The 21,575-nt window shown below is 43.3% G+C and overlaps 1 protein-coding gene across 2 annotated transcripts; it reads right to left on the reverse strand.

Moving 5' to 3' along the window:
- Positions 1 to 11,153: 11,153 nt before the first annotated feature.
- On the reverse strand, positions 11,154 to 21,482 carry SARAF (store-operated calcium entry associated regulatory factor). 2 transcript variants are annotated; one of them, XM_075090884.1, is made up of 6 exons: positions 21,330 to 21,482; positions 20,775 to 20,950; positions 19,102 to 19,492; positions 15,957 to 16,062; positions 13,915 to 14,033; positions 11,154 to 13,391 (listed from the first exon to the last, which is right to left on the reverse strand). In XM_075090884.1, exons 1-6 carry the CDS (start codon positions 21,409 to 21,411, stop codon positions 13,366 to 13,368), a joined length of 900 nt encoding a protein of 299 aa, XP_074946985.1. In that variant the 5' UTR covers positions 21,412 to 21,482; the 3' UTR covers positions 11,154 to 13,365. The 2 variants fall into 2 exon arrangements, with proteins under 2 accessions (XP_074946985.1, XP_074946984.1); XM_075090883.1 differs by having other exon boundaries at positions 15,957 to 16,065.
- Positions 21,483 to 21,575: the final 93 nt, after the last annotated feature.

Consider the following 21,575-nt stretch of genomic DNA (forward strand, 5'->3'; position numbering starts at 1 on the left):
CTTCCCTGGGTTTTGAAATTTGTGTTTTCTTTCTAGCCGTGGTCAGCAGAGGCTCTGACCGGGCCGTTCCCCCCAGGGCTTGAAAGCAGGGTAGAGGAGCTCAGCTTCCAAGCAGCTCCACGGTATTTAATTTAATGGAATGGTACAGGTGCTGGGGTCAGGCTGCCCCCACCAGACGGTGAGATGCAGACCACAGCCCGACAGCTCCTCCAGAGGTGCTTGCGTCTGTGTTTTTCAGAATCCACACCCACATAATTATTTAAATTGTTATTTAGCCAAACACCGAGATTTTGGGACTTGCCACCCTCCTCGCTAACGGGCCTGTGACAGGCACGTGCCGTGACCCTTCGGTTTAAAACACTGCCGCAGTTCGGTCACGAGTCAGCTCTTGGAATCTTTTTTTCAGTGTCTGATGAAGACCCGTGGCGCTTTGGGGTTTATGCTGGAGGGTTTTTTTTCAGGAAAATATAAAAGTGGACCCTTCCACCACTTCAGTGCTTTTTTTAACTGTGACGTTGCACTTCTAGCTTTCAGAAAGCTTCTGAGTAAAACTTAGCAAAGCACATAAATAACCTAAGAACCTAACTGTCTTTCTATTAGGCCTCATTTTCTAAGTCATTTTGAAGGAGTTTTGATGTTTCCCACCTCTTTTGAAGAATTCTTAAACACCTTTTGCAATTTACATTTCTAGAAGAGTTTCTTCATGGTATAATTTTTTTTAAAGACTTGTTCATTAGCAGTTACAGAAATACCAACCACACCTGTAGATCTTTCCAGCTGCCCCTACTGCTACTTACGTGTTTCTGGTTCCCAAGGGCAAGCTCCTCTCTCCAACCCCCATGTCTGCTTGCCTGTCATTTCCTTCATCCAGAAGAGGAACTCTGTAATACAGGTATGTTATGTTATGGATTTATATATTAGGATTTCCATATTTTATATATGTATATGTATGGATTTATACATATTATGGATTTATTTGAAAGAGGTTGCCCTCAGATCTTAGCCTTAGGTCCCTTGCCAAAGTATCATGCTCTTGCAACCTCCACGTGTCCTTTCTCCTGCTCCGAGGGCAATTTTCCCCAGTTTGGAGTGGGGTGCTGGACTGCAGCCGCACTCTGGTATTGGCGCAGGCTAGAGCTCTGAGCTGTTCTTCAGGCAGAGAAACTTGAGTGCATGGGAGGCCAGACTCACATCAAAGCTTTGCCTTTCCAAAAGATACGGATGTGACTAGCTCAGACTATTTGGCTCCGAAAAACCTAACCCAGCTTTTAGTCCAGCTTCCATAAGTGGTTTCGACATTGCCGTTGCCATTGCCTGCCCCTCTTCCTGAAGAACTTGCCTTATTTGCAAGCAGCTCTTTGCTCAGTGCTCTCCTTACCCCAGCCTATCCCAAAAGATGTGTTCCCCAGTGAAAAGCTCCTTTGAGATTTAAGTTGAACATTGCTCCTAAGTCAGGTCTGAGCCATTCACCAACTCCCTTAACTCTAGTGGCTGCCCCATCAGGTTTAGAAGTTAAACCTCAAGTTACGCTACTCCTTAGCTGCACCAGCAGTCAAGTGCTGTTGGTTCTCCAGTGCTTTCCAAAAAATCCCACACGTGCACCCCAAGAAATCTTAGTGGCACACGGAAGTGGCTACAGCAATTATTTTGTGGTTGGGATGCTTTCGAGCAGCTTGAATGTAGATAATTCTGCAGTGAATATGTCTCCTGAAAGAAACGATCCACATCAAAGTCTGTAATGTCTGCAAAAAAATGCAATAGTAAATAAAAACTTCTGCCAAACAAGAAACTTGACGTTAACGCGAAGATGGATTGTTTCCATTCTGGATCAGCTGGGGAGCAGGGAGTTGAAACTGGGTTTGTAATAGAAAGCATACTTCGATATTAACATCCATCTGTTATAAAAATAAAGGCGCTGCATTTATAGCTGTTAAAGCATTTTAGATGACTCGAGGTTCCTAAGGGAACTTAGGTTCTTTCCTTTGTGTATAATTTCACAATTGGATTTGACATAAGTGCCCTTTTAGGTTCATTCCCTGGAAGTGGGATTTTTTTGCACCGTCTGGTTTTCCTCAATTCTTTTTTTTTTTTCTGAGCTGACCAGATTGCTTAGGCTTCTCTGAAAGCACCGCTATTAATGTTATCTTAATAGTATTTTAATGTTTATCACTTCAACAGAGATCTCTTTTCCCCTTCCAGAAACCAGTCTGACCAGATTTCTCAACTTTTGTACTCTGCAAGTACGCCAATTTGCTGTAACTGTCTATGTTAATGTTGTAAAAATGTCTTTACAGTTGCAGTGTTCTAAATAACTTAAATATTCATTGCTTCACTGCCAGGAAAATAGACCCTACAAGCACTTGCTTTAAAAATACAATGCAGGCTCTACTGAATTTCTAAATAGCTATTCAGAGCATCCCAGGATATACACACTTCGCAGTATTGTGCTCTCAGAGGACTCTCTTTTGGTGCTGGTGGAGAAAAAGCATTGCTGCCTGGGTTAAAAAAGGTCTCCGTTTGTTTTGTTTTGCGTCATTTGCTACTTATAACACATCCCGTTTTTGAAGGCCAGAATAGGACAGAATTTCATCACTTGTGTGTCAGAAATTCTGGCTTTAATTAAAAAGCTCTTTCTACAGCTTTCAGAATATGCAGCCCTCATGATAGCAGGAATCTAATCGATTATTTGTTTTCAAACAATCACTACAATTTTCCAACTTGTAGCCATCCCACCATAGTGGCACCGCCTCCCACCTTCCAGCGTGGTGGTTTCTGCATCCACGTGGTGAACAGGATCGGTAAAACAACACATATTAAAACGACCTCTCCAAAAAGCTCCTCTTTGGTCAGCAGTGCCGGCTTATCCCACCTTGTGGGGTCAGTGGAAATGCCACCTTAGCTCTTCTCCCTAAAAATGAATGTAATGCAGGGGCGGTTTGTGGGAATGCCAGTTTACAGATGGCTATCTGGACTTAGTTGCTCATTCTTAGCTCTTTCAGAAAAGCACAGGGAATAGATGCATTAGTTATGGTTTTGCTACTTGCTTGGGTAGCAATGAGTCCTGCGAAGGGGCGAACTTCAGCAAAGCCGTAATGTCATACAGTACAAAATACCGTGCTCAAATAAGGCAAAGACTCTTCAGATAAGTACTTACAGAAAGTACTTTTTTTCACTCACTGGACATTTCTCTACAGGCAATCAGGTTTAAGATTTCTACCTATATTTACACAGCCTTTTCAAACTATCTTTTGGCTCCTAATGTACGCCCGTGACCAACCGCTGCGGCCATGATTTTACCAAGTGGTAAATCCAGTGTTCAGGCTGCCACGGCCAGACCTTACCCACCACAGCCACCTGACTCAAAGCACCAATATGGCACAAACACATCCTGTTGAGACCCACTTGTCTCAGAATGCTCAGAACAGTCAATTTTGTGCCGTCGGACTTTATGCAGCTCCCATTTATGTGGTTGGGTTTCCAAATGATTTCAGGCCACGGAAGGGAGAGGCGGTAGGTAGCGAGTGCTGTGGGAAACCTGCTCTCAAGTTTGCAGCTGGAAGTTGTGCAGTCAGGAGTCAGGGCTGGGCACATAGCACCTCATCCTCTGCAGCAATTCCTGGCTTCTAAACCAGACAAAGTTGCCCAAGTAACTCGAGGGGAGGGCAATGCCGTCCTCGGAGTTACAGTGCCACAGCTTCAAGAGAGGTGCAACTGCCACACATAAAACTGTTTTTGGGAGCAGAGGAGTTTGCACTGGTGTAATCGGATTTGGAGCAGTACATCTTTTGTCTTGGGCGATGGCGGGGTAGGGAACGGTGTGGCTGGTGTTGACAACAGCTCTCTGGGTGAGAGTTGTTTCTTAAGCAACAGCTCCCTGCTCTTTGCCACTGGCTAATTGACAGCGACAGGGATTATGTGGGGAGGAGAGAGGATGTAATGGGCAATTACTGGGTAAGAGGAAGAATAAGGGAGGAGGAAGGCCCTCTTTAGAAAGAATGTGTGGTTGTACTGTGGAGCTCAGCTGACCACAGGTCCTCTACCTCGGTTTCCCCTTCATTCCCAGCAAGTCCGACTCCACGCTGCATGCCTGCTCTCAATAACTCTCTTGCTGGGAAGAGTCTGGCTTATTCACCTCAGGTCCAGAAATTCCATCTAACTTTGCTAAACACCTCTGGGCTTAACCCACAATCCTCTTGCTCCTGCTTCTCACCAGGTGCCTGGTGCTGGCTGGCTTGGAAGTGTCACTCAGCCAAACCCATTTTGGGATGTTTATCCCATCTTTAATTGAGTGCTTTCTTCCTCCGTTGCCGCCTTCACCAAGTCTTTGCTGTACCTTCCCCAGCACAGGAGCCGCTGCCTGTTCTCGCACCAGCTGCAGCAAAAAATCGTCCTCTGCCAACCAGGCAATATTTAACCAGGAGCTCTGGAAGAGCTGTATCTTTCCAGTACCAGGGACAAAAAAAGTCAGAGATTAGACAGTAGTCAGTGCCCTAAATCATGCGGTAAGGCTGAAATACATCCACCGTTAGATGTAGAGATGCAGTAAAAGCACCTTTGCCACTTGTTTCAGTGCACAGGTTTGGGTTTTTTTTTTTTCCCAGAAGGCATGAGGATGCAACCTCATTCTATCAAGTCACTGTTCAGTCCAGCTTACCAACCTTTGCTGTTTGCAAAGCGCAACTATACTGGGGCGGGGGGGGGGGCGGGACGGACGGGACGGGAATGAAAACATAGCCTAAAACATAAACTACGTGTTCTTTCCACTTCGCCTCCAGTAATTGTTCAGTCAACAGAAACATCGTTTCACCAGCCTGAAATAATCCCTAAAAATCAGCGAGGTGTATGAGCACACTCTCTGCACGCTTCCCTGGAGTTTCACAGGCTTTTCCAAAGGCTAAACTCGGGGTGATGCCGAGGCTGCCAGCGCTGGGAGAGGCGCCCGGAGCAGGACACCCATCTACCGGCTGGACAAAGCCCCCGAGGGTGGTTTTTGCCCTTCTGGCCCCGGGGTAAGCTGTGGGGTTGCAGCACAGTTTCAAGAGAGGTTTCACTGATGCAGACACCAGTACAATAGTGGCTAATGCCCAGATAATAAGCGAGGCCTAACATTTCTTTTAAAATATGGAGAATTCAGTGCTCTGTGCAGAGAAAATGTATTTTCGATTGTCTTTTTTTTTTTTTTAATAGGAAGCCAGACAAAAAAAACCCCCAAACTGATAGCTCTCAGTAACAGCTGCTTCTTCACCGATTGACCGAGATGGGCAGTTCAGTCTCAAACCCCAGTTACGAATGTCTCCCTTTTCACTCTTTTCTTTCGAGTATCTCTGCAGTTCATCTCGGACTAACAAAACCCTGCCCACCAAGGTAAGAAAGGAACCGGAAAAACCGCATCTCACCCATCCCTGCAGGGGGGTGATCCCTGCCCCAGCCTTTTGTCTGGGGGCTCAGCAGGACGGGGATTGTGTCTTAATGGGGAGGGAGGGTGCAGCGCCCAGTACGATCGGTTTCCTCTCCCAGTCTGGGCTGGGGCCCTGAGGCACTACTGCAGGGTAGGAGAATCGTGCCAGTCCTGTTAACTCTCCCCTTGCCAGCCAGCCAGCCCGCTCGGAGGCCTCCTCTGGGACAGATGCAGGTGTCACCTGAACACAGTGGGCTTCAGTAGCAAGGCAAGCTGTTGGGGAAAAATAAGCTGGAAAAGCTTATTGAAGAAAAACAGTGAAGAAAAAGCAAAATGGGAGCTCTGTTGCCTGCTAATAAAAGATATTTCTTCTCGCTACAGTTCTCAGCTATCTTATAAAAGTAGACTGCTATGGCTAGAAGAAGCTCCTGCAACACCCCTGCTTGGGCAGAAATGCGAACTAGTGCCTTGAGACTGTATTTGCTAAGATCTATGAGATATTAAGATTTATCTTCTGCAGATCTTGTGTTACATGACCACTGTAATATAGCACACACAACTACAGTTCCAGCTGTTGAAATGCAAACGAAGTATTTAAAAATTGGCTTTTTGTTTATTTAAGATGTTCATTAAAAATGGCATAGTTGTCCAAAATGCTGACTATGCCTTTTGTCCTGATTTCAGTGGGAAATCAGGCCACTTACTAAGCTGAAAGAATGTGGATTTTATTTCATCGTAAAAAACTTAACATGAATGTTACATGCACAAACTTTCCTGGAAGACAGATAATAATGTTACCTGCCCTCATCTGGCACTTTGAAAATTAACACTTGTTTAGCAGTCTTGTCTGCAAAGTGTGAAGGTGTCTGAATACAATAAAGGTAACGTGTTATTCAAATAATCAGACTAACAGAAATGCTGAATAAAGGGATGCCAACTATTGTAACTTTATTATTAAGTTTGGTTTACATCTAAAATTTCTGGCAAGGACATATATTGGGACAGGAATACAAAATACCCGTGCTCTTCTCTCCTTCCACCTATGCCAGCAAAGCTCTAGTGCAATCCCAGGTATGCCATTTGCAGAATGCCAGTAAACTGACTGGGAAAAGCATTTTTCAGCTAGCATTACCTTTCTGTACAAGGAGGCTGTGCCAGGAGACTCGTCCTAGTAGACAAGGATGTAAAACCTGTCATACTGCCTCAGAGGAACGCTCTGTCCACCCCAGTACCCGGACTCTGACAGAGGCCATTAACAACTTCTGCTTCTGGAATTCAAGATCTAGGGACTTCTGAACCAGGAGTCACATAATGGCTCAGTCACTGATGTGTTTAGTTTCTGAGAAATCGCCTAATCCTTTCCATCTTGTGATGGGTTTTGGCCCTTACAATGTCCTGCAGTAAGGAGTTTCATAAACCAAACAGAGGGCCTGTATTTTCAGGTGCACATATCTCTCTGCTGGCAAGATTGTGAAAACGTATGGTTAGGCCACGTTTGGGAGGAGAGGAAGAGAACAGCAGGACGGCCTGACTCAGCAGCTGAGTGTATACGATGTCCTCATAAGCTACGTGCAGACAGGGGGGAGGCAGCTCCTTTAGCATGCACAGAGCACAAGGACACCCTCTGGTATGTCGACTGGCTTCACCAGAGAATCCTACATCATTTTTCAAAGCTCCCTGGGTGCTGACCAGCCCTTGCCTTTGCTTCATTTGTCATTTCAAGGCATGAAACATTCCTATAGCTCAGCTGTCTTCCTGGGCCTCTCCTGACATGCTGTTCAAAGGTCATCAAATACAATCTTCACTTACCCACAGCCTCTTGGCTTGGAGGTCCGCCAAGCTGAGGATAAGTGGTAGCACTCGTTGCTCCACGAGGCCTCTCAGGTGCTTGAGCAAACAAAGACTGGAGAGGAACAGATGCCTCTGCAGCACATTCACACTACAAACACTCACTGGTTCCTGTCTGGGACTCCTTGCTCTCCCCTGCTCTTCTCAGGTCAAACGCTGTTTGGAGATGGTTCACGCTGTGTTTCTCTCTCAGCTACTGCAGAAAGTTCTGTTTCTCAGTTATGCCCAAAGCAGCTTTGCAATGTAAAATCTCCCCAAACATCCAAACGCTAATTTCTCTTTAGCAGCCACATCAGCTGAGCTAAAGGGAATGTGTTAGTATCTTGGGTAAAACTGGATTACTCAACTGAAGTGTGGTCTTCCTCTCATCATGTTTACACTGTTCCAGCTCTATACATGTCCACCAAGTTACAGCCTAATCCCCAGCTCCTTATTAAAGGCAAGTAGGTCTTTCCACCTGGTATGAAGGAGAGCATGCAGCATTAACCAGCCAAGCTTGCCAAGAGAGAATCAAACTGTGCTGTGACCCAGGGGGGCTGGCTGGTTTTCTCATAGTCATGATGAGGACATGGGATTTGCCTACTCCAACAAAATAGCACTTCACTGCAGACAGTAGGTGTCAGCAGCACATGACAAGTGGTGCTGAACAGGCTCTCCTTGACAGGAAGAACCTTCTGAGCTGTTTCAGCCTACTTTGAGCTTGATTTTGACCTCAATTTCAGCAACAGCACAGATCAGCTTGTTTCTGCCTATGCTGCAACCATATGAACTTCTGCACTGATTTAACTTCACTTGTTACTGCTACCAGCTCTTTGCAAGCTGTGTATCAAACTACAAAGAGCCCTTAACAGGTCTGACTTTATTGAACACCAAACCTGTTACAGTCCTAAGTCTCCAACTCTTGCTGGAGTGGTGCGGGAAGCACTAGTGGTATTATTCAAATTCACAGCAATAATAAAGTCCTCCTCCTCCTCCTGCTGGAAGAAGAATGCTGGTAGAGTATTCCCAGCATGAAGGTCAGCTCTGCAAAGTTGTTCCACCTCAACATTATATCTACATTCATTACACTTTTTAATCTTTTTTCCCCCTCAACCATAATTGTTTTCTGTCCATTAAAGCAGATGTGATACATTTACAGCTGCTAAATAGCATGAAAATGACTACAGGAGTCCACTGAGAGATTAATAAGCCTTGCTACTCAGCAGCAGCAAAAGGTATTTTGGATTGCTGGTAATTCCAGTGCTGCCTCAATAAATACATTCCCACATGCTGATTACAAGGGCACAGGAGGCCTACAGAAGATAACTAGGAGGGGCCATGATCTAAAGGCAAACCCTCTGAGGAACCTGTACAATGACATCCAAATACAGCTGTAGAGCAAAGACTGCACAAAAGTCTCAGTGCCAGGGAAGTCAAGGCAAATCCAGTAAACAAGCAAAAACTCCCTGTGCAGTAACTCAGAGAACCTGGTCTTTAAGCAGGTGGTGATTTGTCTCCACCAAACTTCTCAGTGGATAGTTTGAAGACAGAATTGGGCTATTGCTGAGACGGTCCTCGGAGCAAAAGATGTCAATACATACCACTGATAATTGCCCTAAGGACTTCTTTACCCTTTCCATTTCTGGCCACCTCCATTCATTCTGAGACACACCACAGCGGGAAAGAAGGGGACTTGGCCCTGCATCCACGTTTACTTGTGCTCGGGACTAGCACAGCGGCATTTTCAGAAGCATCTGATATCTTTAAACATACATCTACAGCATTTGCAATTGCATGTCTGGAGTGGCTGAGCTAGCATATCCTAGGCCAGCTTCCTGGTTATACTAGTACAAGTCTCCGTCATTCCTACGGTAGGGTGGAAAGGACGATTTTAGGTCTTCCCCACGCTGCTAGTTCACCAGTCCTTCATCTGCTCCCGTCAGCAGCTGCCAAGACTGTACCCTCAACGAAATTCCTTCTCTCTCAGATGGCTGAAAAAAGTTATTTTCACAGATACAGTGCCTACAAAGGTCAATTCACAGCCTGACAGCTTGCACCCTTGACTTCATCTCACTCTACTCCAGCCATTCCCAGCAAAATGTACTTTTCGCAAGTGCTTGCCACTTTCTTACTGAAGAAACATTGACAGTCAGCAGGAACAGAGACTATAAGATAGAAGACAGCGAGAGATAAGAAGTACACGCCACAAAGGAAGTCTGCTGATTATTTTCATTAGCAGTGGCAAAACACAGCTGCAATAGAAAAGATGTCAGAAAATGACAACTATTGTAGTCGGACACAATATTGGGAAAGCAAGAGAGTGGGCACCAGAGGAAGGTTTCAGCAAAACACACTGATGGATACGGAGCCTCTCCCAAGCAGCACTTAACCCTGAACTGCCCCAGTAGGGATGGAAGGAGAACAAGGGACCTCACAATATGTTCCACTGCACACGAGACAACAGCATTGTCTGTTAGTACAGACCACATCGCTGTGAGAAATTATTTTTTGTGGTTTTGCTCATATACTTTAGTTTGCAGGCAGCTGGGCTATTTCTCTACCAGAACCACTGGTTGGTACATACTCTGAAAACATTAAGAATTAATACTAATTTACTAAAGAAGGAAAAATACAACACTCGTAATTGGTGCTGAGTGGACAACAGTCTGCATACAAATACTGCAATTTCAGCTTTTAGATGGCTGTGCAGGCAGGCATCACTTGCTACTTTATTCCAGCAATTTCTCTGTGCAACAACTCCTAGTGCTGGAAGTTGTGCTACCCGGCTTAATTTCCCTTTTGTAACTTAGTGATGTAAAGTAATGACCATGGAATATTATTTTTTATAAAAAAACCCCAACATACTGTCTTGCCACAGGTAAGTCTAACACACATCTTGCACACAAGAAAAGCTCAAGGTGCATAGCATGACAGTATGCAGAACAAGCCCAGATCTGACCTGGGAGTTGAGTCACAAGACAGAGTGGCACAGGGAAAGCTTATCTCTGTGCATCTCTTTTTCTTTTATCACATACTTCAGGGGAAGTCAGCTGTAAAACCAGGAGTTTCATTCCTGTAATGAGGTTGAGCTTTGTGTGAGGAGGTAAGCCATGTCAGAGTATGAGCAGAGCTAGTCCCAGGCACCAAGTAGAACTGCAATTATCCTACAACAGCATTTAACAGATTAAGCATTTACATATGCCTTGCAACTATGAAGTTGCTGTGAGGATGCTGCCAAAACCCTGTCCAGAGTAGCAGAAAGACTATGACCTTCTAGATCAGGCGTTCATGAAGGAAGCTCAAGGGGTCTCAAAAGCATTAGCTCTAAGCTGCCTTGCCCAAGTTCTTTTCATTCAGGAGCCTCACCAACATCCTTGATCTTTGGTCAAGGAAACTTTGATATCAAAGTTCGCAGGCCTCTATTGAACCATACATTACTGCTGCCAAGTTGAACTGCCTCCATATGTAGGCTGTGCCCCTGTTCAGCAGTGACACATTCTCAGTATAAGAAGCAGATGTCCCAGCTGCTATCCCAGGGTAGAGTTCTGCTACATCCACAACTAGGAACAGCAGCAGTGATCGTAACTTCTTTTGAAAGGTTCAGCTAATCACCTTGTAAAACCAGGAACTCACCGACATAATGGAGCTTTTCTGCAGACTCAGACACAGAACCTTGGTATACAAGATATCCTTCATTTCTTTACATGGTTCAGTATTTTATTACTGAAAATCCAATCAATAAAGTAACTTTATTTTCAGTATTGCTTTACTTTGTTGAAACAAAATACAGAGCTTACCAGCTCTGCATCTGGGGGTAAAGGCTGTTATTACACCAGCTGGGAAGCTGATGAAACACAGCCAACCCTGAAAAAATAGACAGTGTCACACCCCTGCAGGCCTCAAGATAGTGTTCTAAAGACAAAAGTACTCCTTTTACACTTATTTAATCACTTTATCAAGGGGAAGGGCAAAAATATCCTACAAACAGATTCAGAAACTATGGTAATCTGTCAGGTTTGTGCATCAAAACACATTTTAGGCAGAAGCTAATATAAATGAAAACATTGTCTAAAACATAACACATCATAATTGAGAGCAAACTTCAGCTTCAAACTACCTGAACAGTTATCAAAAGTCATTTCACTGTTATGTAATTAATTAGCAAACAGTACTGACAGTGACAAATTTCAGCCTCAATACACTTAAATAAGTAAAAAATCCTCATTTAAAATACATTATTTTGCTGTATTTTGTCAGAAAGATAAGGATTTATCATACACTTTTCCTTGTAAAAGGTAAAACTTTCTAATAGGCCAACAGCAAGGTCTTTGCCATTTCCATGCTTTCTAGGTTGACAGAGCAGGCTGTTAATGGAGATATCTTCCCCTAATCCTCAAGCAGCTCTGAGAAGCAGACCACTATTTTATCCTCAAATTATAATTTTTATAATAATTCCCATGTTTTCAGCAAATATCTACACATTTTTGTAGCTTCTGTTCACTTCTTGAAGATTTCTAGGTGGTTTTTTTTTTTGTTTTATTTTGTTGCTTAATCCAGACATTGAACTTGGGCATTATCATTTGAGCCAATTATTTTTTGTACTCACAAATGCACATAGTTACTTTCTGGTGAGTGCCACTGAAGTCACTTTCCTAGACCAACCATACCTACTAAATGTCCTTGTGGAGATGCAGCCTGTATCAGTAAAACAGTGCTTTGCTTTTACTGTAATAGTTTACATCCATTCCCAGACACAGTATTTTCACAAGGATGAAAACTATGCTTCTCGGACTGCTGCCAGCATAGAAAAGCTGGGCACGCGCACACACACTTCTAAGCTGTATTAGGATGGCCTCTAGAGAAGACCTGGTAGTCAAGCAGTCCATTTTCCAGTCTTCCCCGTCCCTCCCAGTCCTGAGAAATTTCTCTGGGTTTTTGGCAATGTCTCTCCTAGAGCACAAGAACTGTATGACACTTCTCAGAGCCGCAAAATATTGTTACAGAACAAAGCAAGGCCTCTCTGCTTCCCACTCTTTGGCAGCACTGTGTTCTTAAAAAGTACATCTGGGAAAGTTTACATCCCACTAGACATTGAATTTCCTGCCTCTGCCTAGTCTCAAGGCCTGCTATGTTCTAGAGGTACCACCAGCCTTGGATTAAGAGTGCTCCCTTCCCTTTGCAATGAGCACCTTTGGTTTACTGTGTCCTGGACAGGCCATCTAGTGGGACAGACAGGGGCTGAGATATGAGCCAGTTCACATCAGAAGTTTTCTTAGCATTGCTAACATCCACCATAAAAAAGAGAAGTCTGGAGCCTCAATGTGAGCTAAGTGTCTGTAGCTACCTGAATTTACATGACCTCAGTCTTCCAGAAAAAGCTCCAAATTAGAGAAGGACCATCTTGTCTCATTTCAGGTTATTTATTTATTTAGTTTCCCCCCACAATTTATACACAATTTATACACAAAACCTCCCAGGTTTGCACAGCCACTTGGATAAACCCTAAAACACGGAGCGTCCTCGACTGCAAATTTTGGCTCCAACGGTCACATAGCACAGATACAAACATTACAATGTTAGTCAGTCTTTCTAGTTTTGCACTTTCCACTAAGGAAAAACTCCCAACAAGCATCTGAGCAGATGACTGCAATTACAGTAATGTTCACATGAATTTTACAAGACAAACAGAAGTAGGTAGCTTCAAAGAGCAGCACCCCTTAGGTATCAGGTGGATTACACACTAGGCCTTTCAGATGCTGGACCACCAAGAAAATTTCATTTAATCCAGAATTTCTGAGTTTAACTCCAGAACATGCTTTGAAAATCTGGTAAGGCTACTGTTCCGTTGCCATAACCGCTCAGGTGTAGACAGGTATATAGACACTGTAGCATTCTTCTTAACTTGGATGAATTTATTTTGAAAATTATTATGAGAAGCTGCTGTTGTGAAATAGTAGATGTTCCAGCACCTGTAACACCCTAAACAAAGGGAGAATCCACATTTCTTCAGGGAAAGAAAGGAATTCTTTGCCTAGTCCTTCACACCTCACGTCCACTTCGGAAGCCTATTACTACTAAGAAAAGTGCTATCACACAGGAAGATTTAGTTCAATCACTCAAATGTAATAACATCACAGATTTCATCTTCGTTTTGTGCCCCCAAAGCCTGTAAAGAAAAAAAAAAACACAAAACAGTGTCAGCTCCACCACAGCCTTTCCACTGGGCTCTCCCCAGTTATAAGAGCTAAAGGTGATAAGTAAGATGAGTTAAACATATACACGTAAAGTAGAACGGCAAGCAACTGTTGAGCTGACTGGCCTGAAAGACATCCTATTCCTGCAGATTAGACAACCTTTCGACAAGGAACTCATGTTTGTACATGTTTACTAGAGAAGGGTATGTGAGTGCACGCCAAAGGGCAAAGCTTTAAACTACTGCACCTTGCAGATGAAGACAAACCCTGTGGTGGCAGTACCATGCCCACTGTAGGCCTGTGGGTTGTTTCATGCCCCACAAGGCTGTCCTACTTCCACAGGAAACAGGAATAAGGGACAATTGTTACACGCCTACCTGTACCAATTGGCAAAATAAAACAAAGAATGCTTGCTGAACCTCAACTAAATTCTGTGTATTTTTGATAGGTCAAAGCCCCTCAAGCTTCAGGAGGTTAAAATGTCTTTTGTCTTACCAGAAGCAGTTCTTGTTCCTGAACTGCTGCCTTGTGTGGAATTGCTTGGCTGCCTATTCATTGGAGGTACAGCTGTGGGATCTGTCCACGTACTGTAATATGGGGAATGTGGCTGCGCTCTGATGAGAAACAGAGTAGAAGGAAGGCTTCGTTAGTACCCTTATGAAAAATTAAGGAATTACCATTCCAAACAAGGGACTGCACCTCTGAGGGAAATCTGTAAGCTGGCAGTTGTTTCAAAGCTGTGAATCTCCCTGTTTAATATATTTATAATGTATGTTCATAGCAAGGATATCCAGTGTTGTCACAATAAAACCTGTAGACTTCCAAAAGGAAGTTAAACCTCATTCATCAGGATAAGCAATTCTAACACTGCAAATAAGGAAATTTTTCCCTCTGGAATTGTCAGACAAGAAAGTAGATTTGACATTGGAAGCTTGAATGCATTTTGGCAACACCTACATCCCAGCCATGTGAGACAAAAGAAAATATCCCACTGTTAACTATCCTGAAAAGGTTGTACCAATAAGACTAACACATCACGACCTTTGACTCACTGATTTAAATTACTTGCTTCTACAGAAAAGGAATTTCCTGCTGTTGAAATTTACAAACAGCTATCTCACACCAGCATTTTCAGGCACATAATTTCAGACGACTGAAAAAAAAATAGTGGACCAAAGACTGTTTTAAAAGAAAAGAAGCCCAAGTTAGGAAGTTTCTTCATGTATTTGGACTTAAATATTCAGTTAGCCCCTAATCTTGAACAATAAGAAGTGGCTACTGAAAGGGGGGCGCAGAGCAGGGCAGGGTGTGGAAATCAAGGAATGAACCTATATGTAGATAGTACATAAATACACTGCTTAAACACAAGGGTCATGTATTTAAGACTTGATATTTAAGTCAATAAAACGTTTAGCATGTTATACCTTTTATGAATTCTTAGCGGGGTTAATATAATAGAACAAGATATGACCTTTCAACCTCTAAAGCTGTACTCAAAGTGAATTTATAGACAATTTCTACTGTCAATGGCATCACTGTCCCTGTCTCACCTTACTTGACCCTATGATATCAAGACTGCATATTGGACATTTTAGAAATTCTCTTATGGCCCAAGTTTATACTTCCTTAATAAACAGGCAATCCTGATAACGCTTTGGGAATTGCCAAAAAACTTTACAGTAGAAGAAGATGCTTTAACACACTCCTGTCTACATGATCTCTTACTCCCAAACTTTCAATATATAAAAACATACATGGCTATGCTTCACCTGTTATATTACTGCATTCCTACAGCATTAGACTTGATACACATGCAGCTATTTGATACAGGAAACTGCTTGGGCTCTAAAGATTTCCTGCAGGAAATCTTTTCTCTAGTGAAGCCTAAAATGGCAGCAATTGCTCCCTTTAAACAGTTTATCTAGAAATGTTGCGTTTTAAATCTTTAAAGTGTTTAGCAAATATGACCAGCAGATGCTTACTCCAGCACCAAAATTCCTTTTGAATGCTGTCTGTGTTATGTTTTTCCAAAATGCAGCTTACATACAACCTACAAGCCTTTGGAAAACCACACTTCTTGGATTTCCATCCATGGGAGACTGTCCACTAAAGGCTGTTTAGTCTGACCACACCGAATATCATAGAACAGCAGCTGCCACCCAGACTGACTTTAGGAAAGGTGACACTGATACAAGATCTACAGATGGTTTTATGCTTCATGTTATCTCCTGTGTTTTACAGCAGTGGGCAAGATGGACTTTTAAATGTTCATTTTAAATTTCCAGGCCATCATGCCAGGTCAGAGTAATCAGCTAAAGCAGAATGAAGTACCTCAGTCCTCCCAATTCTTCTTCCCCAGAAACAAGTTTAAAATGTCTCTGCTGCTGGAGCTATAGATTGCTCCTCAAAATTGTTCTAGAGGTAGGATTTTAGCTTGGATGATACAGGCCTGAAAGCTTAGAAACAATGTAAATGTAGTATATGGCATACCCCCTGAAAGCTTAAATAGTTAAAATCTGATAGCATGCATATTTTACCTGTGACTGCCAGCCAAGTAGCCTAGCAAGCCTCCTGCTCCTAATCCAGTCCAAAATCCTGGTCCTGAATTGGGTCCATGACTGGAACGAGTCCCAAAGCTGTTGTCTTCTTAAAGAAAATGAAAACAGAAAATGTTACTTAGTGGCACCTAATCCTCAGGCCAGCTGTTGCAACAAGACTCTCTGTTAAAGATAATGGAAAATTACACCGTAAACGCCTCCCGATTTCAGGAGACTCTTGATCAAACCTAACTTGAAAGGCCTCACAGTTCAGAAAGCAGGAAAAAACATAGAAACAAACACTAAAAGTATTTTATGTTAAAATTAGCTTCCACTTCATCTCACATCCCTGATGTTCGCAAAACATGGCAAAGAGTCCCGGTCTGCGGATTCATAAACAGACAAGTTAGATTAAAAATAGAAAAGGATAATGAAGAAAAAGTAATCTGCTCAAGGTCACTCAACAGGCCAGAAGCAGGAACAGAAGTCACATACATAAAACCAAAGAGTGAACTAACCACTAGGACACGCTACTTCTAGTATCACTCAAAACAGCTGCATGCTTTGAGTAACAGTGGCTCAGTCTAATGGCTGACATTACTTTATATTGTTCTGGTAATTCTAGTTGGGTATTTGTTATCAAAAGACACACTAACTGCAATCACATTGCAATGTTTTTTTTTTTTATTATGCATAAGTCACCAAGCTTGACAAATACCTTGATGAAACTGCAAGCATATCAAGTGGGCTGGGGGGGGGAGGAGAGTCACAGAATTTTCACATGACCTGCATAACATGAGGTTCTGACTCAGAACCAAATGTCGTCCATTTAGAAATAAAAAGAGAAGATGCAAAACTGAAGTAGAATAATTTCCTGGTCTAGAAAAAAAACGAACAAGGATGCAAAAATAAGCTCAACCACAGGTTTAACACATAAGGAAGTGTAAAGGAAAGGACTGAAGATTACAGTCTCCCTGAAATACGCCCACCTAAAGAAGTGGGGCAGATTTTGTGTGTGAAAGTTATACTGGGCCTGGTTTGTCTTCAAGCTGGTGTAGGTTGTCTGAAGTCAGGAAGATTAAAAAAATTAAATAATTTAAGTCTACATTGGATTTGATATTGAATTTCATTTTGAATGCATTGGGAGAAAGACAAACTCCTATTGGGATGATACACCTGTTAAACTATGCCGATTTGGAACAAAAGAAAATAGTTTACTGTAAAAACAATGTTAATCAGGGAGATGAACTAACTTGTTTGTTCAAAAGCACCATGGCTGAACAGTGACTCAGAAAACTGAGTCACTTTTTGCTGAAATATCTAGAGTAAACATTAAGGATCGTGTCAAACCACTAACAGAGAAAAAGCAGAATTTAATTAAGACAGGCTAGCCAAACAAGTTTCACAGGACACATTCTGCATGTTAAGGGTATTTAAAGTGAGGGAAATTAAATATTAACAACAATAAGTGAAAGACATTGCTTTTCACTACCATGCAGATTTTCAAAGACTAATACATTCCCAGATTGCATGGACACACACACTCAGAGATGTGCTTTTGCTCTGCTATAAAAATTTATATGCCCGAAGTAGCACAACACTAAACATTTTTCTGCTGGCTCCATAATCAAGAGGTTTCCTCCTTACACTGTTTGAAATCTGAGCAGAAATCATTGTCACTCGTTATTAAAAATACTGTTAAGTTAAGCCTTATATGGCTCCCAATATTCATTTTAAGTGTCTCCATTTTCGGTATTGATCAAGAGAACATTTTCAAGGCCCTGCCCTTGCTAGATTTCAGACTCCTGCAATGAAAAAAATGTATTGCTGCAATTAACTGACAAGGAACAGGAGAGGGGGAAAAAAGCTACCCTTCACTCTGTTTTGGCTGTGCCCAGTGTGACAGAACCCTGGCCTTATGACCAGGGCTCTCAGTATCTACCACGGTAATGCCAGTGGCAAGTGGCATGCACGCACAAAGTTGCTGATGCACATGCAGCATAGACAGACTGAAGTGTGAAATAACTACATGGAAACCAATTTGCAAAGCCACTAGTAATACAGAAGCAGAACCCCTTTAATTTTCTACTGCAGGTACATCTGAAAATTTCTGCTGCCCATGCCCTGCACAAGGGTATTCAAAAGAGTTATACTGGCACCCTCTATTGGCTGAGTGGCTTGAGCAAACCTGGAAGAAAGCATTAGCCAGCATTACTAAAATATAAGCTTTTGACTAAGCGAACCTAATCCTTGCTATTTATTTACTTGATAGAGAAGGAGTACTATCTCACAAAAAAAAAAAAAAAAGATGGAGATTATGCAACTTGTCAGAATTTAATTGGAGTTCCACTGCTGTGAGCACTTCAAATGTACACATGGTTTAATGAGTTAGTCAGACACCAGATGAGTAATGTTTATTTCCCTTAGACACTGCAACCATCTAAGGCAGCCCATTTATTAACTAACAAAAATCATCGGTTTTCTGGGAAAAGAAAAAGTGTATCTTTTCCCAGCAGCAGCCTTGTCACTGTTTATATTATTTCCAACTTCAGATGAAAGGCACAACATGAGATTCAGGTGCTGCACCGTCAATGGTAGTTCAGACACTGTTCTCTGCCCTGGGAACCAAACCTTTCAACCACTGGGACTACACTGAAGCACCTGTTAAACTGAGGACTGGTACAGGATACTCAACTGTTCTGCGAATGAAGTCAGGGGCCAGCAGCCCAAATGCTGAAAGACCCTTCTGTAAAGTTTCCAAATGCTTCTTTGCCACAAGTTTGATCTGTTTGCGTGAGGCTATCCCCTTTTCCAGATTACTTATGAAAAATTGTTCTTCCCTGTCACAATCCTCATATTTCACAGAGTATGAACAGAACTTTTGTAGAACATGGGGAGATAAGATTTTTCAAGGGTCCAAAGGGCAGCTTGCTGCACAGTCTGCCCTGAAAGCCTGCGGGAAGCCAAGTTCTCATTTTCACTTTTGAACAAAGAACAAAATGCAAAGCTGGCTGCAAAGCCTGCAGCCAACTCGAAGTCGACTGCTGATGTATTGTTTTAAGCCTATCCCACCTGTGCTCACTGCAGATAAAACAGTACAATCCCACTTGCTCTTTTGGGTACCATAAATGGATCTGAGCCCTACCTGTGAAGCCAGGCTTAAAACCAGGAGGAGGAGGTGCCTGCTGACTCTGCCAGGAAGGTCCAGTGAATCCACCACTGTCACTAAAACTCTGCTGAGGCTGCTGGTTACCAAGGAAGAGCTTGTATACTCCAAAAGCAAGAACCAGAAGAACAATTACAACAATCGCTCCAGTGCCAGAATCAGGAGAATCCTTTCTTGACTGATAATAGCCAGAGCCAAAGCTTCCAGAGTTCTTGACTTTCCTTTCGCCTTCCTCAGTCAACTCTAGCCTGAACAGCAAACTACAAGAGCCTCTTAAGATGTAAGGATCATCTGGATAATCGTAGCCTTCACAGCTCACTTCGATCTGTCCAAAACGGTAGGCATTTTCCAAGTCTGCTTTGCACTGCCACTGAAAAAATAAGCACAATACAAAATAAAGCCTCCTGCTCCAGAGATGAAAATACCTGCCTGCTTCCCTAAATATGCTCTGAAATAAAGCTGCAATTGCTAACAAAGCATCTAAAAGGGGACAGGGTAAGAAATTTCTAAGCACTGCTATTTTGAAAAGGACTAAGAATTTGAAATTAACTAAGAATATTTTTTTAAAATCCTAAAAGTTAAAAAAAAATCTCTTTCAGAACACAGAAGTGTTACAGCTCTGGAAGATTTTGGTTTTCTTCACCGAAGAGGTTTTTCAACTATCCCTTCTTCAGGTATAGGAATACTTCTAAAAATTACCTGTACCCTGTGCAACAGTTACTTAAGTGCCTGCCCCATGTAAACTGGATGGCAACTACAAAAATATAATACGGAAGCCTGAAATCCAGTGCACCTGATTTCATTTATGTCCAGACAGAAATCAAAAGAGATTGGAACAGACATCATTAGATATCCATATGCAACACTTAACAATCATAGTGCAGTTCTGTTGTTGAATATATGCAGATTCCTCAGCTTCACATTTCCTTGAAGTATCTGAACTTAGGAATCGCCTCTAACTGCAAGTAACACTTTTTTTTTTTGGGAGGGGTGCGGAAGTAGTTTCTAAGTTAATAATTCAGGACAGCAATACCAACCACCAATTCAAATTTGCCTGTACTTTTACAATACTGTTCCGGTTTTAATTATCTTCAGCCTCAAAACCTGGTTAACCTATTGGCAAAAGCTTAAATAACAGATAACAAAACAGAAATACATGACTACTTACTGACTAGTACTGACATACTAAGATGCAAGAGAAAGTCACGTAAGTCTGAAGTCTAGTTTTTAAAAGGTAGAGCTGAAGTGATGCAAATATTTATAAACCTTTCTGCTCTAAAAACTGGAAATCCATGCAGCAATAACAAAGCAAGAGTATCCTTACGGGTTCACAAGAGTTTGGTTTTATGAAGTTGAGCAACATTTTAATTAAAAAAATTAAATTTAAAAAATAAAGTTAAATCCAACGAACGTTTGCTGTGCAGTGTTTTTACATTACAGCCTTCAGAAATATTTCAAAGACATACCTACAGTAGTTCTAGAATATCCACACCCAAAAAGTATTTAGGTTAAGCTTTAGTTTTCGAAGGCTCTCCAACAAAAAAAATCAAACTGAACTGACACCCTAGCCTGTTACTCTTTTCTCCTTCAGAAGTTACTAAGTCCGCGGGAAGATGATTTCGTTACACGTTTGACAACTTTTAAACGGTTACCTGCACATCATAGCCATCCCAACCTTTGTTGTAACACTGAACAACCTCGGGGACGCGGGAACACCCGGCAGAGCCTCCCGTGCACTGTAGTTGAGGGACTGCAGCTGTCCGCCGGGCTGTGGTGTACTGACCTGTGCGGAGGGTGAGCGCCTGCACCTCCCGCAGCAGGATCCTCCCTGAAACAGGCAGCACAAGGGTCAACCTTTGCCCAGACGCGCCCGCTTAGCCGCGGGGGCCTCCCTTCGCGAAGGGGCTGACAGGACGCAGGAGCGGGCGGCTTCGAGAGGCGAAGATCCGGGCAGCGCCAGTCGCGCCAAGTGGGGCACGGAAATGGCCCCTCATTTCCCGGAGGGGGGCTCTGGGTTGTTCCTCTCAGGGGACGTCACACCGCCGGCCGCGCCACGGGGCCGATACTGCGACACCACCCGATGTCAAGGGAGCCCAGACTAAAGGCCTGCCCGGCGCAAGGTCCCCACCCCCCGCCCCCGCGGGCCGCCCCAGCGAGAGGAGAGACGGCGAAGGTGACCGGCGAAGGGGACCCGCCGCAGGTCTCACCCGGCTGGTCCCAGCATCGCCCGGGGCCGGCGGCAACGCAGAGCAGGAGCAACAGGGCCGCAGGCACCATCGCTGCCGCCATGACAGCCCTCCCGTAAGTTTTAACCGTCTTCTCCGGGCGCGGCGCCACTCATTGGCCGAGCCCACCGGAAGGGGCACGGTCTGAAGACGCCACACGAAGCCCCGCCCTAAAGCCGTCAGGGCCAATGGGCGGCGGGGAACGGCGCGCAGCGGGCGGGCTCCTCG

Source organism: Phalacrocorax aristotelis, chromosome 4, assembly GCF_949628215.1.
Source record: "Phalacrocorax aristotelis chromosome 4, bGulAri2.1, whole genome shotgun sequence".
NCBI lineage: Eukaryota > Metazoa > Chordata > Aves > Suliformes > Phalacrocoracidae > Phalacrocorax > Phalacrocorax aristotelis.